We start from the raw sequence: 16,852 nt of genomic DNA, 5'->3' as shown, positions 1-16,852 counted from the left end.
GGGCCTGGGGGCCAACCCCCTTTAAAAGGCCCTGGCGTGGCCCGTGGGACCATGGGCAGGGGCCCAGTAATGGCCTTATCTGGTGAGGAGGAGGGAGCAGGTGCGGGTGGTTCTGTCACCCCTGAGACCTGCTCAACAGGACCCTCCGTCAAGATCGGGCCGACCAGACGGGCCTGTTGGACAGCTGTATCCATGTCCAAAGGCAGGCGAGGGGCCGGGGCCAACGGGTTCCCGTGTCCCTGCGATGGCTGCGGAAACCCCCGGGGATTCCAGGGATGCCGGGCTGGGACACTGGCCCTGGGGCCACAGTACGAGTGGCGGTGCCATGGGGGGGTCGGCACTTCCGACGACCAGCCCTGTCCTGCTGGTAGCGACTCCTGGCCCTCTGCAAGCCCAACGAGGAAGGGCCACGTCTGGGGGACCAGGACGGTGCCGAGGCCGACGATTCACCACGGTCCCTTCAACGCCAGCGCCGGAGCTGCGACTGGGACCTGCATGAGGGCACCAACCAAGGTTCCCAGGACTGCCAGCTTCCTTCACGGGACCACGGGGAACAGCTACGGTGTTCTTGGTGCCGGGGTTTCGGGGATGGGCGCACAGCAGCGGGCCTGCGCCATTCCACCGGTGCCCTGCGCCTGGAGCCAGATGAGCAGTGCCCTGAGTCCGGGGCCCGACGCCGGGATTTCGCCGGGCTGGCTGTCCCGTTTCCGAGGCGTGGTGGCTCTGGGCAGGCGAGCAGCGATGCCGCACTGAGGGGGACCGTTGGAAGGGTCCCAAGGCAGGCTCACCCCTGAACCGGGGTGCTGCCGGCACCGGGAGGGACACAATGTCCTGCGCCGCCTGCAGGGATTCTGGGGTCGACGGCACCACCAGGCGCCGGACTCCCGAGCTGCTGTCTGGGGTAGCAGACGCGTCCTGGGGTGGGCCCCAACTCCCGTAGGGAGGTGACGAGCTGCCCCTCGCGGGTCTTTGCCCCTCTCCTTCCCTTCACAGGACGTGGGAGGTGGACCCCGCCCGGCCTTCGCTTTGCAGCCGGTGCCGGGGAGGGGGATGGACGCCGGTCTGAAGACAGAGCCGGCGGAGCACTCCGCACCAAGGCCACGGTGCTCGGTGCGGAGTCCGAGCGGGGCGGTCCCGGTGCTGGTGTCACTGCCGACTCCATCAGGAGCGCTCGGAGACCAACGTCCCGTTCTCTCTTCGTCCCAGGCTTGACACTTTTACAAATTCGGCACTTGTCACTGCTGTGGGCGTCCCCCAAGCACCTTAAGCAGCTGCTGTGGGGGTCGCTCACCGGCATCGGTTTCTTGCAACGGTCACAGGGGTTGAAGCCCGACTGGGACTAACAACTATGTAGCTGACACACGAAGGGAAACTACCTAACAACCTGAATAACCGCACAGGAGAGAAGTTCACACCAAACCGATCTGGACAAGGAGCTTTGCCGAAGCAGGGAACGTTCCCGCACCGGCACCGCTGGCGAGCAGGAACCGAGGGTGGGGGGATCCGGGGGGGCGCCTTACACTGCACTGTGCGGGCGCCGCTCCAGACGGCGCCAGAGCCGGGAAAACTCCCAGCACCGGGGCACGTGGCGAGCGCACCCCTAACACGAATGGACCGGAGCAAGCACTCGAAGAAGGACACGGCGTGCGCGTACAGGGGGCAGGGGGCGGCAGCGGGCATGGGGAGCTCATCAGGAACATGGCGTGCGCATACAGGGGGCCTGGGGGCCTGGCGGGAACCACGGGGGTCTCACCAGGAACACGGCGCATACAGGGGCATGGGAGGTATGGGGGGCTGGTGGGGGGCACCGGGGGCTCACCAGGAACATGGTGTGTACGTACAGGGGGTATGGGGGGCTGGCGGGGGGCACAGGGGGTGGGGGCACGGGGGTCTCACCAGGAACACGGCATGCGCGTACAGGTGAATCCCCAGCTGGATCCCATTGACGATTTTCTCGCGGGCCCAGCGGGGGATGCCGAAGTTGGCGATGAGCGCCGTGACCGGCACCGCGAAGAACCTGCAGGGGGGGCAGGGTGGTGAGTGGACAGAACTCCCCCTCCCCCAGGTCCCCCTACCCCAAAACCTATCCCCTTCCCCTTCCCAGGGCCCCCTGTGACGCTCTGTACCTCGGGGGAACACCCTGCACCCCCATATCATCTTTATAAAATGACTGTACGGTACCCAATGCAGTGCGTCATGTCGGGGGTCTTCGGCAGACTCCTGATGCCCTGGGCACGGCTGTAACAGGGATCTTGTCATAGGGAGGCCGTAGGTTATCATTTCATGTATACAGTTATGAGGTTGAAAGTGAACCCTCATGGCGTAAAGCAGGGTCTCAAACACGCGGCCCGTGTTTGGTTTGAAGCGTGTCAGAGATTCCCTGTGCCTGTGCAGGGTATGGGGGTCCCTGGGGGGCTGCGGGGGTCCCTGGAGGGGGCCGGGTACTCACCAGAGGGTGTAGGCAGCGAAGAAGGGGACATAGAAGGGCTGTTTCTCGGGGCACTGCTTGAGGGTGGTGAGCACGGCGTAGCAGAACCAGACGTAGGCCAGGAACTGCAGCGCAATCAGCCCATAGCCGGCCGGCGACTCATACGTGTACAGCACCTGCGCTGGGTCAAAGAACTGCCCCCCACCTGGGTCAGCACCCCAGGGCCCAGCATGGGAGTGGGGCTCCGCCCTGCACCCCCAATCTCCGCGGCCGAGCTCTCGGGTGGGGCTAACGGGAGAAATTCAGGGGGCATGGCCCCATCCCATCCTGGACTAAAGCCCAAGCTGGGGGCTACAGGGAGATGGGCCTGGGGAGGGTGAAATCCTGGGGGATGGGGGGGTGCCAGGGACAGGGGGACAGGCTCGGGGGAGGGTCCCTGGGTTGGGGAGGAGTCCTGGAGGGGGTGCAGGGGTGGGGTCAGGGAGGGGGTCCCTGGGGTGAGGGGCGTCCCTGCAGGGGGTCTCACCTCGGCCTCGTAGATGAAGAGGACCACATGGGTGATGGTGTAGAGCGTCATGTACACCGACAGCTTGATGGAGCCCGTGTGGCTGATCCGGCCCCTGGGGCAGGGGGGAACCATGAGCCGGGACCCCCACCCCTCACTGCCCCCCACCGGCCCCCTTCACTGCCCCCATCCCTCCCTGCCCCCCACCGGCCCCCCTTCACTGCCCCCACCCCTCCCTGCCCCCCTTCACTGCCCCCACCCCTCCCTGCCCCCCACCGGCCCCCCTTCACTGCCCCCACCCCTCCCTGCCCCCCACCGGCCCCCCTTCACTGCCCCCACCCCATTACTGCTCCCCACTTCTACCTCCCCCACACCCCCAAGCCCCGGGCGGAGCCGGGGGAGCTGGGGCCTGGCGGTACCTGGTGACGGTGAACCCCTTCCCCAGCAGGATTAGCATCAGCAGGAAGACGAGGAAGCTGACGGAGAAGAGCAGCTTGGCTGGGGAGAGAGGAGAGGTGAGCTGGGGGCCGGGCATGAGCCCCCCACATCCCCCCAGCCACACTCAGTCTCCATCCCCGGCCAGATGGGACCCCGCGACCCACAGCACAGGCCAGGGACCGGGATGGAGCCCCGTTACCCTGGGAAAGGACTCCTGAGGGGGAAACCCCAACTAACCATGGGGCGCGTCTGGCCTTTTGCTGCTGGAGCTCCGGGTGCCGGGCCAGCACCAGTCGTGGGGATCGTGGGGGGCCCAGCACCAGGCGCGGGGACCACGGGGGGCCCAGCTCCGGGCGCGGGGATCGCAGAGCCCACCAGCGGGCACAGATCCAGCTACGTGGCCCCCAGCCCAAGCCCAGATGGGAGGTCCCCTCCCTGCCCTGCTCCAGGCCCCGGTGGTACAGCCTGGGACAGCGCCAGCCCCTCTGGCATCGCCGGGGGGTCGTGTGCGGCTGGTGCCTCCCAATGGCCCCCCAGTCTCTCCCACCGCGGCTCCCCCGGCACAGCCAAGTCCTCCCTTCCCGGGGCCACGTCCAGTCTGGCTGCAGGACCCGCCCGGCACCCACCCAGGATCTTGAGACTGCCGTTCCCGACACCGTCGCAGGCGTATTGACCCCAGTAAATGCAGAAGAAGAGTAGGCTCAGCACTGGGGGGGGAGAGACAGTGAGTGAGGAGCCCCCTCCCCCCTCGGCATCGACCCCCAGCCCTGCGGTGCCCCTCACTCCCGACCCGCAGCTCCCTGCTCCCCCAGCCTGCCCCCCCAGCCCTGCCGGTGCCCCCCACTCCCGACTCGCAGCCCCCTGCTCCCCCACCCTGCCCCCCCAGCCCTGCCGGTGCCCCCCACTCCCAACCCGCAGCCCCCTCCTAGCCCAGCCCCGCCCCCCCCCGAGCTCTGCTGGTGCCCCTCACTCCCGACCTGCAGCCCTCTGCTCCCCCAGCCCCGCCCCCCCCCCAGCCCTGCCAGTGCCCCCCACTCCCGACCTGCAGCCCCCTGCCCCCCCAGCCCTGCCAGTGCCCCCCACTCCTGACCTGCAGCCCCCTCCTAGCCCAGCCCTGCTCCCCCCCCGCCGCTCTGCCGGTGCCCCTCACTCCCGACCTGCAGCCCCCGCTGAGACTCACCCTCCACGCCGGCTGCTGTCATGAACATTTTGTAGGTGGTGTGGAGCAGCTGGCGTCCCTTGAGCAGATCTGAGGCGGGGGACGGGGGTTTAGCGAGAAACCCTCCCTCCAGATTGTGGCTCTCCCTCCCTGCAATGCGCCTCCCTTGCCCTCCCCTCTCCCACTTCCACCCGGGGGGGGTCATCCCAGATCACAACGAGCCACCAGCTGGGAGGAGCCCCCAATTCAGGGCTTGATCTTCCCTTCCCAGCCCCAGTTAAAGCCTCCAGTAAAAGCTCCCTCACCCCCACCCCCCGGACAAAGACCTTGTGTGACGAAGTGGGACCGTTCTTAATATTTCCTCTGAATACTGTAGGGTGCCTCAGTTTCCCCTAGGCAGTTCGTAAGTCTCTAGGGGGTGGGGTAAGGGGGTGTAATTGTTGCAGAGCAAAGGGCCAGGGTCGACACTCTGTCTCCTGGCCACTGAGGGCCTGGGCCCTTCCCCCCTGCAAGGTGAGAGCTAAAGGGTTGGAGAACAAAGGAATCAGGTGACCTCCTGGCCCGGGAAAGGGACAAAGCCCAGAGGAGGAGGGGCTGGAGGGGGAGTCAGTTTGGGGCTGGCTGGGACATGGAGTGAAGGGCAGACGTGGTTGTCTGGCTCCCTGCCCCCCAAAATGGACTCGCTGAGGGGTCCTGTTCTCTGCACCCACAAGCTCTGTGTTAGACCATGTTCCTGTCGTCTAATAAACCTCTGTTTTACTGGCTGGCTGAGAGTCCCGTCTAACTGCGGAGTTGGGGGGCAGGACCCTCTGGCTTCCCCAGGACCCCGCCTGGGCGGACTGGCTGTGGGAAGCGCACGGAGGGGCAGAGGAGGCTGAATGCTCCGAGGTCAGACCCAGGAAGGTGGAGTCGGGGGCGCTGTGTGTCCTGCAGACAGGCTGCTCCCCGAGAGGAGACTCCCCCAGAGTCCTGCCTGGCTTCATGGGGAGCAGTTCCAGAGCATCGCCCGGGGACTCCGTGACACATTGACCCCCCCCACCCTCCTCCCCAAACCAGCCTCCCGTGCACCCCCAGCACTCACAGCCGAAGTAGCAGGAGATGAGGAGGATGAGGAGAAAGATGAGGAGGAAGGTGATGTCTGTCTCCAGGATTCCTGGGGGAGAGAGGAGGGGGTGACGGGGTGTGCATACCCCGCCCCAGACAAGAGAGGGTTGACCCCACATGACGGGCGGCTAAGTCCCACGCCTCAACCGTGCTGGGCATGGTATAAAAGGGAGCAGCCCAGGCAGGCAGCTGATTCTGGGCTGACCCCCGGAGGGGAAGGACCCTGGGCGGGGGCTGCAGCTGAAGAACCCAGGGAGCTGGAGACCCTGAGAGCCGGACTGGAGATCGGAGCCTGGAGACCCCGGTGCTCCCAGACAGCTGCCAGTGACCCAGGGAGGGGGCGCGAGCGGTTCCTCCCACCCGAACAAGGTCCGCGGGTTCCGGTGGGATTCCCGGCTGACCCATGGGGGCCCGCTCCACCACTGGAGGGCCCTCGGTCGAGGCCCAGTGGAGTTGAGTGGGCCCGGGCCCCCCTACCCGGGCCACCACCCCCCTTGTGGTGGCCCCTTCCTTCCTCCCCCCCGGGTACTGGCCATTGGCCCACACTGCGGCTACGTTGACTCTGGCTGCTAGGCCGCGCTGCCCTGAATGCAAAGGCCACCCTACGGTCTCCGGCCTCTGGGCCGCCCCACTTTCAGCTTCAAGACCGTCAGGGAGATGGTAACTGCGGTGGTAACATTGCCCTGGCATATCCTGCGACAGGGGTTAGTGCTGGACGTGCTGGACCCCCCCTCACTCCGTGGGCAGGAGACATGGAGGGGCAGAGGGAACCAGTGGGGCAGACCTGGGGGGGGCAGCACACTCGGCCCCCCCAGCTCCTCTCCTGCTGACCCCCACCCCCGACTGAGGACCCACCGAACTCGTCGGCAGAGAAGTGCCGGGTCCAGAAGGATTTGCCGTTGGTCAGGATCATCTCGTACTCCAGCTCCAGCCCATCGCCCTGCCGGGAGAGGTCAGAGGTCACAGCCGGGGAGGGGGGCATGGCCAGAGGGCTGTCGGGGGGGACACGGCCAAACTCACCCCACACTTGCTGAGGGCCACGTACCACCAGCGCTCGCGGACCGAGCGGAAACTCCGGCCGCTGGCACAGCTCAGGTACCGCACGGAGTCCTGGCTCAGCACCTGGGGGCGAGATGGGGGGACCGGGCCAGTGGGGTGGGAAGGGGGCAGAGAGATGAGATGCAGGGGGCAGCAGAGCCAGTGGGTGGGTACCCGTGCACCCGTCTGTCCCCCCCAGGTCCGTCAGGCCAGACACCTCCCACAAGCGCTGGCAGCCGCAGGGTCCTCCTCTCGTGCCGAGGCGGGGGCCTGGGCTGAGCCTCTCCGGGTCCGGGGTCCAGCCCTATGGCTGAGCTGCTGGGAGACGCTTGGTCGGGGTCCGGCACAGGGCTGAGCTAGACCCAAGTCTGGGATTGGGGAGTTTCTTACCCCCTTGCTCCACTGCAGGAACGGGCTCCAGGGGGCCCTGGGGGGTTACGGGGCCTTACCCGGCACCCCAACCAGGCTTATGGTGGGGGGGAGCTGCAGGGGGAACCTGGGGAGTTATGGGGCCCTTACCTGGCACCCCAACCAGGCGTACTGTGCGGGGGACCTGTGGGGGGACCCTGGGAGGTTATGGGGCCCTTACCTGGCACCCCAACCAGGCGTACGGTGTGAGGGGGGCTACGGGGGGATCCTGGGAGGTTATGGGGCCCTTACCTGGCACCCTGACCAGGCGTACTGCGTGGTGAGGTTAATAACCTGGTTGTTTTCCGGCCGAATCACAGACTCTTTCATCAGACAGTCCTGGGGGGGGAGTAGAGGCATCAGCACTGGAGATCCCGAGCCCCCCAGAAACCCACTGCAGTGAAGAAAGTTGCTAATGAGTGCCTCCTCGTTAATGAAAGTGTGTGTGTGGGGGGGTGTCATAGACTCCAAGGCCAGAAGGGACCATCTAGTGTGACCGCCTATAGGACGCAGCACTGGAGCCGGTCTCTCAGGGAAACATACCGGCTGGATTGAAAGCCTGCCCCCGATGGGGGTTAATTGCCCTAGGCCTTATTTCCATCTGGGTGGGTCTAGCTCCCACATACGGCCGACGTTCTCTGCCCTACACGGGACATCGAGGTGTAGCTGTGTTAATACCCGAGTGATCCCGCTCCTGCCTCTTCAGTATTTACCCCTCCCCAGATCTTTAGCAGTCTGCAGCTGGGAGGATTTTAGGTTGGTTTTTTTCCAGGACACTGATACAAATGTGAACTGGCGCAGGGCCAAGAACCGACCCCTGCGGGCGGCACTGGAAACCCACCCGCGTGAAGACGAATCTCTGAAAGTGACGTTTTGAGACCATTTTTAACCCAGCTAACGAGTGCTGGGTTTGTTTTATATCATTCTGGTTTTTTAATCCAACCCTTGTGCAGTGCCACGTCGAACGCCTGACAGGATCTATCACGTCAACACTGTTAACTTTATCCACCAACTTGTACATCTCACACAACAGATGTCAGATTAGCTCGACAGGCTCGATCTTCCATGAACCCTTGTGGATTTGCATCAATTATATTACGCTCCTTTTGTTCTTCATTACTCGAGTCCCATATCAGCTGCCCCATTATCTTGTCCAGGATCAATGTCAGGCCAGCATGCCTATAATTACCTAGGTCATCCCATTTACCCTTTTAAAATATTGCCACAACATTTGCTTTCTTACAGTCGTCTGGAACTTCCGTAGGGCTCCAAGACTGATTGAAAACAAAAATCAACATTAATGGTCCAGCAAATGCCTCAGCCAACTCCTTTAACACTCTTGGATACAAGTTATCTGGACCTCCTGATTTAAACATGTCTAACTTTAGTAGCTTCTGTTTAACATCATAAGAACATAACAGCTGCCACACTGGCTCAGGCCATGGTCCATCTAGCTCAGTATCCTGTTTCCGACAGTGGCCTGTACGAGTTTCAGGGGGATTGAACAGAACAGGGCAATTATCAAGGGATCCACCCTTCTTCCACTCCCAGGTCCTGGCAGCCAGAGGCTTAGGGGCACCCAGAGCATGGGGTTGGATCCCTGACCATCTTGGCTAATAGCCACTGATGGACCAACCCTCCATGAACTTATCTAATTCTTTTTTGAACCCAGTTACACTTTTGGCCTTTACAACATCCCATAGCAATGAGCTTCACAGGTTAATCGTGCACTCAATGAAAAACTACTTCCTCTTGTGTGTATTTAACCTGCTGCCTACTCATTTCATGGGGTGACCCCTGGTTTTTGTATTGCATGACTTCCCTATTTATTTTCTCCACGCCATTCATGATTTTATAGACCTCTGTCACATCCCCCCTTTGTCCTCCCTTTTCTAAGATGAACAGCCCTAATCTTTTTAATCTCTCTTCATGAGGAAGCCGTTCCATCCCCTCTATCATCTTTCTTGCCCTTTTCTGAACCTTTCCCAGTTCCACTGTTTCCGGTTTTGAGATCGGGCGCTCAGATCTGCGAGCAGCGTTCCAGGCGTGAGCGTACCATGGATTAGTACAGTGGCATTATGATATTTTATCTTATTTTCTATCCCTTTCCTAATCGTTCCCAACATTGTTTGCTTTTTTGACAGCTGCTGCACAGTGAGTGGATGTTTTCAGAGAACTCTCCACAATGACTCCAAGATCCTTCTTGAGTGGTAACAGCGAATTTAGACCCCATCATTTTATATGTATGGGAGGGATTATATTTTTCAATGTGCATTACTTTGCATTTATCATCACTGAATTTCATCTGCCATTTTGTTGCCCAGTCACCCAGTTTTGTGAAATCCTTTTGAAGCTCTTCGCAGTCTGCCTGGGTCTTAACTATCTCGAGTAGTTTTGTATCATCTGCAGATTTTGCTGCCTCATGGTTTACCCCTTTTCCCAGATCATTTATGAATATGCTGAACAGGACTGGGCCTAGTACAGACCCCTGGGTGACCCTGCTATTTACCTTGTTCCATTGTGAAAACTGACCATTTCTTCCTCCCCTTTGTTTCCTATCTTTTAACCAGTTACCCATCCATGAGAGGACCTGCCCTCTTATCCCAAGACTGCTTAGTTTGCTTAAGAGCCTTTGTTGAGGGACCTTGTCAACGGCTTTCTGAAAGTCCACGTACACTATAGCCACTGGATCCCCCTTGTCCACACGCTTGTTGACCGCTCAGAGAATTCTAGTGGATTGGTGAGGCGTGATTTCCCTTCACAAAAGCCGTGTTGACTCTTCCCCAACAAATTATGTTCATCTCTACGTCTGACAGTTCTCTTCTTTACTATAGTTTCTACCAGTTTGCCTGGTACTGAAGTCGGGCTTACTGGTCTGTAATGGCCAGGATCACCTCTGGAGCTTTTTTTTAAAAAAAAAAAAACAGCGTAACATTAGCTATCTGCCAGTCATCAGGTCCAGAGGCTGATTTAAGCGATATTTTACATGCCACAGTTAGTAAACCTGCAATTTCACATCTGACTTCCTTCAGAATTCTTGGGTGATACCATCTGGTCCTGGTTGTTCATAGAGGTTCGGCTGCGTGTGTGTGTTCTCCCCATGTGCTGCCCCAGCTCTGCGCAGACAGCCGGCACAGCAGACCTCGAGCGACCCGCCCAATGACCACAGGATCCGAACGAAGGTGCCAGGCCAGGTTTATTGTCGACAAAGCACTGTAATAGCCCCTGGCAGACTCTGCGAGGAGACGACGACACGTCTGCCCGTGATAAGGGACGCAGGTCAGTCAGTGGTGGGTTTTTCCATGCCCCCCCGTGGCTGGACAAAGACACCCCCTCTGAGATACATCTTTATACCCTGATACAAACAAGTCACGTACGGCCCCTGACGTAGTTAGTTACGGCCCCCTGACCTGGCTAGTTATCACCCAGCTGCTTGTACATGTTGGTTTGATCAAAACATCTCTATTCATCACCCTGAGCTTTAGGAGGGGCCAGTGTGTTCCTTGGGGAACGGTTTTGTACCACCCTTGATCGCGGGGTGCTCCGGGTCCGCCTGATGGGGGGTGCTCTGGGTCCGCCTGATCGCGGGGTGCTCCGGTACCACTCACAGCCTGACTTCCGCTCACTTTGTTTTATGGCAGCAACGCTTGCCCACGGCTTTAGCTCAGGCCTCTGGTACAAGGGCTTATCTCTCAGGTTCTCTTCCTACTACACTGGTGACTTATTGCTGTTTAGTTTATCAATTTGTTCCTAAACCTCCTCTACTGACACCTGAGTCCGGGACAGTTCCTCAGATCTGTCACCTGAAAGGAATGGCTCAGGTGTGGGAATCTCCCTCACGTCCTCTGCAGCGAAGACCGATGCAAAGAATTCAGTGAGTTTCTCTGCAACATCTTGGGCACCTCGATAGGCCAGCCGCCCCATGGCCTGTTTGCAACCTCCCTGCTTCTGATGCACTTTACAGAAATTTACTGTTCGTATTTGCGTCTTTTGCAAGTTGCCTCTCAAATTCCTTCCTGGCCAGCCTCATTAGCCTGGTACATTTTACTTGCCAGTGCGTGCGCTGCTTCCTATCTCCTCACGTTTTACAGGGCGCCTTTTTGCCTCTAACGGCCTCCACCACTCTGCGGTCGCCATGGGGCCATTCTCTTGGGCCTCCTCTGGTCTTTTCTGCTTTCGGGGAGACCTGTCGCCAGAGCCTCTATGCCGGAGTCTTTCAGTAGCCTCCACGCTGCTCTCTGGCATTTCCCCGGTGGCTGCTCTTCCATGTCTGTCGAACTAGCCTCCTCGGTGTTGTGTAGTTCCTCTTTCTAAAGTTAAACGCTGCTGGGAGGTTTCTTTGGTGTTTTCTCACCGCCGTACGAGGATGCTAAATTTATTTACAGGATAGTCACGGTTACCAAGCAGCCCTCTTGGACCCGATCCTGCACTCCACTTCGGCGTGAATTGGGAATGGCCTCTCGTCTTGTGGTTCCAGCCTCGCTGCTCCAGGAATCAGCCATTTGGGATGTCGAGACGCGGCCTCAGCAAGTGTCACGCCGGCCCGTGTGACCCAGTCAATAGGAGGACACCAGTGGACCAATCACCACATGATGAGACTACGGCGTCCCTGGCCTCTGTTTGCCAGGAGCTAGGAATAGGCAACAGGATGGATCACTGGATGATTCCCGGGTCTGTTCATTCCCTCTGGGGCTCTTGGCACTGGCCACTGTCGGAAGACAGGACACTGGGCTAGATGGACCTTTGATCTGACAGAGTATGGCCACTCTTATGTTTTTCCCTGTCACGGAGTGCCCGGGCGATGCTCTGGAACTGCTCCCCATGAAGCCAGGCAGGACTCTGGGGCAGTCGCCTTCCGGTGAGCAGCCTATCTCCAGGACACAAAGCTCACACGGCTTCCACCTTCCTGGGTCTGACCTCGGAGCATTCAGCATCCTCTGCCCCTCCGTGTGCTTCCCACAGCAAGTCTGCTTAGGCGGGGCTCCTGGGGAAGCCAGAGGGTCCTGCACCCCAACTTCGCAGTCAGACGGGACTCTCAGCCAGCCAGTAAAACAGAGGTTTATTAGACGACAGGAACATGGTCTAACACAGAGCTTGTAGGTGCAGAGAACAGGACCCCTCAGCTGGGTCCATTTTGGGGGGCAGTGAGCCAGACAACCACGTCTGCCCTTCACTCCATGTCCTAGCCAGCCCCCAAACTGAAACTCCCTCCAGCCCCTCCTCCTCTGGGCTTTGTTCCTTTCCCGGGCCAGGAGGTCACCGGATTCCTTTGTTCTCCAGCCCTTTAGCTCTCACCTTGCAGGGGGGAAGGGCCCAGCCCATCAGTTGCCAGGAAACAGGGTGTCGGCCATTCTCTGTGTCCAGACCCCTGCACACACCTGCCCTCTAGGGCTCTGCAGTGATCATACACCCTTACCCCACCCCCTAGATACTTAAGAACTGCATAGGGGAAACTGAGGCACCCCCACAATATTCGGAGGAAACATTAAGAACAGTCCCACTTCGTCACATTCCCACAATACAGAACAGAAATATTTACGGAACACTTCTGCCTTTTCTGCATTAATACGGCTAATTGTACCATTTCCATCTAGTAATGGACTAACACCAATGTCAGGGTTCTTTTTGTTCCTAATATATTTCAACTCCTTATTTTCCTTAACTTTGCTGGCCATAGATTTCTCCTTGTCTCTCTAGGCTTCCCTTATCAATTTTCTACAATTCCTAACGTCTGTGTTCTGGGCACTAAAGGCCTAGCAGGAATGCTCTGGAAGAACGAGGCCTACACGCAGCAAAGCAGCGAGTTATTTGCTTTATTGAAGGTAAGTGACACACCCGCAACGGGGACTCCAAGCGTTGATGCAGGTGAGGCTGGTTTTGTGAAGTGCCACCACCTGCCCTTTCACCCGCCCAAACCTTCCTACTTAGGTTATAACCACCAATGTGAACATTCCAGTCTTGTCAATCACCCAACCAGGTCTCAGTAACACCAACTAAATCAAAATTTATGCTCATCAATCAGCAATTCCCATTCCTCTTGCTTGTTACCCAGGCTCCCAGCACCAGTGTCCAGGCAATTAAAGAATTTCTTCTCTTCCTGTTGTGACGAAGCAGGACTGTTCTTAATGTTTCCTCTGAATAGTGTGGGGGTGCCTCAGTTTCCCCTAGACAGTTCTTAGGTCTCTAGGGGGTGGGGTAAGGGTGTATGATCATTGCAGAGTCCTAGAGGGCAGGTGTGTGCAGGGGTCTGGACACAGAGAATGGCCGACACCCTGTTTCCTGGCCACTGATGGCCTGGGCCCTTCCCCCCTGCAAGGCGAGAGCTAAAGGGTTGGAGAACAAAGGAATCAGGTGCCCTCCTGGCCCGGGAAAGGGACAAAGCCCAGAGGAGGGGGGGCTGGAGGGAGTTTCAGTTTGTGGCTGGCTGGGGACATGGAGTGAAGGGCAGACGTGGTTGTCTGGCTCACTGCCCCCCAAAATGGACCCACCTGAGGGGTCTGGTTCTCTGCACCTACAAGCTCTGTGTTAGACCTGTGTCACGGAGTCCCTGGGCGATGCTCTGGAACTGCTCCCTATGAAGCCAGGCAGGACTCTGGGGAAGTCTCCTCTCTGGGAGCAGCCTGTCTGCAGGACACACAGCTCACACGGCTTCCCCCTTCATGGGTCTGACCTCGGAGCATTCAGCCTCCTCTGCCCCTCCGTGTGCTTCCCACAGCGAGTCCGCTCAGGCGGGGCTCCTGGGGGGGCCAGAGGGTCCTGCCCCCCAACTCCGCAGTTAGACATGGCTCTCAGCCAGCCGGTAAAACAGAGGTTTATTAAATGACAGGAACATGGTCTAAAACAGAGCTTGTAGGTGCAGAGAACAGGACCCCTCAGCTGGGTCCATTCTGGGGCGCAGTGAGCCAGACAACCCCGTCTGCCTTCACTCCATGTCCCAGCCAGCCCCAAACTGTAACTCCCTCCAGCCCCTCCTCCTCTGGGCTTTGTCCCTTTCCCGGGCCAGGAGGGCACCTGATTCCTTTGTTCTCCAACCCTTTAGCTCTCACCTTGCAGGGGGGAAGGGCCCAGGCCATCAGTTGCCAGGAAACAGGGTGTCGGCCATTCTCTGTGTCCAGACCCCTGCACACACCTGCCCTCTAGGGCTCTACAATGATCATACACCCTTACCCCACCCCCTAGATACTTAAGAACTACACAGGGGAAACTGAGGCACCCCCATACTATTCAGAGGAAACATTAAGAACAGTCCCACTTCATCACAACCTGTCCTCTGGTTCCCTAACTCTGTTCCCAACACCTTGCTTTGCAGCTGAGTTCTCAGATCTTCCCGCTTTTCACCCTGCCCTCTTGCTGTTCATTTATCCCCCTCCTGACTACGAGGGCCAGCCTGGCCCCGAGGAGTTCAGCCCTCCTTCTGCTGAGGTGGAGGCCAGACCGACTACGCAGCCCCTTTCCCCATAGAAAGTGGACGAAGGCGCCACAAACCAAAACCCTCCACCCTGCACCATGATTCACTTCCACAATCCTCTGTCTCCCTCTGCTTGTGGGACAGGAACGATCTCCAAGAAGATGACTTGGACCATCATCCCCTACCTGCGAGATTCCCTGCCACGCAGCGTCTCAGGAGCCGGCACAACCTGTCGCCAGTGAAGCCTGCCCAACCTCAGAGTGAGGTCTCCTGGCTCCGGGAAGGCTCCGCCCTGGTGCCCACCTGTCCCTCGCAGAGCGTTCTTTCCATGGTCTGAGCACGGAAGCCCCAACAAGGACCATCTGCCGGCTGGAGAACCCTTCGTGGGCAAGTCTGGCTCTGACAGGTTGGGCTGAGCTGCCATCCACAGGTGTCTCGAGAGGCGTCTTCTGCAGAGTCCACGCTGAGGACCTGGCCTCGATTTGAAACTTCTGGCTGCATGGAATTCGTCCTGGTCCTGTTCTCTCTGGGGCCCACAGCCTGCTCCCGCCCCTTGCTCGTCTGCCTGCCGTGGCTACAACCCACCAGGCCTCTCTGACTTCCTCTCTCTCTCTAACTCCTTGGTGGCCAGCTCTCTTCTTCCTTCAGCCTGGGCTCCTGGGGTCTCCTGAACCTGGCTGTCTGGGAGCTCCTCAGCCTCGGAGTCTCAGCCGCGTCTCTGCCCACCCCTCAGTGCTCCAGCACATCAGGGGCTCCCTGTGGGCTTCACGCAGGGAAGAGAACATGGCCGGCCCATTGCGTGGCCATCTCGATCACAGGTAGGGCTGATCCTGCCTCCCACTCTCCCTCCCAAGCTCCCGTTAGCGGCCTCTGTTCACGGCTCTCGAGTTCACCTAGCAAGTGACCAAATCTTCCAGCTTCACTCATCTGCGCCCCTTCACTACTGGGAGATTTCGAACAGCGGGCTGATCAAAGCGCCAGTGCCTCGCAGCCTTTGGCAAGGCACCTGCTCGCTCTGGGCCCACGTACCCAGACCAACAGCCAGGGAACCGAACAACCCCCAGCCAGACCGAACGCACCTGCCCTGAGTCCCACTCCCGCAAGCACTCTGCACCTCCGCCCGTTGTTCCTGGCTGTATGGGTGTTCCAGGTGTGCATTCAAACACCTCCTGTCTGCTGGAGCCCAGCACTCAATCAGTGGCCCAGCTGCTTCGTTAATTACCAACCACCCAATTTTTGTGTCATCTGAAAACTTCATCAGTGTTTGAGTTTTTCCAGGTCACTGATACAAGTGTGAACTAGTGCAGGGCCGAGAGCCAACCCCTGTGCCCCCCGCGGGATGCACCATCACAGGCTGAGATCATCTGAGAGCCAGCTTTCCGTCCATGCCATGTGCGCCTGTCACGGGTGCACAGGGCCGGGGCTACAGCCCAGCTTTGGAACAGGCTCTGAGAGGAGCCCATCAGAGAGCCAGGCGCCGTAGGGGTCGCCTGCTTCACCGCCTCTGACGGGACCTCTGGGCCATGAGCCCCCCAGCTCCGCCCGGTGAGCTCCGGGCAGGGAGTGTCAGGGAGTCCCAGGGAGACAGACCCCAAGGGCAACTTGTACCATCTTTGGGAGCAGCGCACCCTCTGCCAGGGGCTGCAGGGACTCCCAGCCAGCACGGGCCCACAGCCGGGTTCATTAGCTGCCTGGAGCTCTGGCAGGATGTGCTTCGTTAGCAGACAGCAGTGACCGTTCCAGCAGAACCGGACCGGTCAACCAGAGCCCAAAGCTCTGAAGCTCACTCTGATCTCTGGCAGCCAGCGCCTAGCTCCCACCTCCCCTCCTGCCCCCACGCCTTTGTCCCCGAGCTGGGGGACGCAGCTCAGCACCCTGCAGAGAGCCGGGAAGTCCGTCTCTCTCCAGGTCCCTGGTTGCCAGGTGTCCATGTGCAGACAAGTGGATTTGCTGTTGTCTTCTCACTGCTCTCCTGATATGGGATTAAGGCCTAGACAGCAGGGCGACACCCACACCTGCATGTTAGCCTGCCCGAAACACAGACCTTCCTCCCTCCCCCCCACGCCAGGGGGGAAAGGAGGCACTCAGAGGCTTCATACCAATATTACAAAAAATTCCCACTTAGTCCCAGTGCCACGTTCATTTGATATCTCTCTAGTTTTCACGCCTTGCAGAAGGCTGGAAGGTCTCCCTAGACACCCCGCCGCCCCCCAAAAAAATACCAGCCCAGGCACCCCCTGTCCTCTGACCTTGTTCCCCTGCTTGTAGACGGCCGGCCATTGTGATGGGTCATCAAAATACAGCAGGATATTCTCACAGCACTTGGCCTGCAGGGGGGAACCAGAGAGAAGCAGCTGGTAAATA

The 16,852-nt window shown here is 59.4% G+C and overlaps 1 protein-coding gene across 3 annotated transcripts in view; it reads right to left on the bottom strand.

The window, feature by feature from the left end:
- Nucleotides 1-16,852, bottom strand: part of TMEM145 (transmembrane protein 145) — a 30,188-nt gene that overhangs the window by 7,696 nt on the left and 5,640 nt on the right. For all 3 annotated transcript variants that reach the window (XM_043535523.1, XM_043535522.1, XM_037883367.2), the window contains exons 3-13: nt 16,738-16,815; nt 7,333-7,419; nt 6,655-6,756; nt 6,490-6,574; nt 5,612-5,683; nt 4,552-4,620; nt 3,998-4,078; nt 3,353-3,431; nt 2,955-3,048; nt 2,450-2,622; nt 1,897-2,017 (exon numbers count right to left, since the gene is read on the bottom strand). In XM_043535523.1, coding sequence (XP_043391458.1) covers nt 1,897-2,017; nt 2,450-2,622; nt 2,955-3,048; nt 3,353-3,431; nt 3,998-4,078; nt 4,552-4,620; nt 5,612-5,683; nt 6,490-6,574; nt 6,655-6,756; nt 7,333-7,410 — 954 coding nt within the window. In that variant the 5' untranslated portion in view covers nt 7,411-7,419; nt 16,738-16,815. The remainder of the gene's footprint in view (nt 1-1,896; nt 2,018-2,449; nt 2,623-2,954; nt 3,049-3,352; nt 3,432-3,997; nt 4,079-4,551; nt 4,621-5,611; nt 5,684-6,489; nt 6,575-6,654; nt 6,757-7,332; nt 7,420-16,737; nt 16,816-16,852) is intronic.

The sequence above is a fragment of the Chelonia mydas genome, chromosome 24 (genome assembly GCF_015237465.2).
Source record: "Chelonia mydas isolate rCheMyd1 chromosome 24, rCheMyd1.pri.v2, whole genome shotgun sequence".
Lineage (NCBI taxonomy): Eukaryota > Metazoa > Chordata > Testudines > Cheloniidae > Chelonia > Chelonia mydas.
Note: the sequence above shows the minus strand (reverse complement) of the source record. Positions and strands in the feature narration are given on the sequence as shown.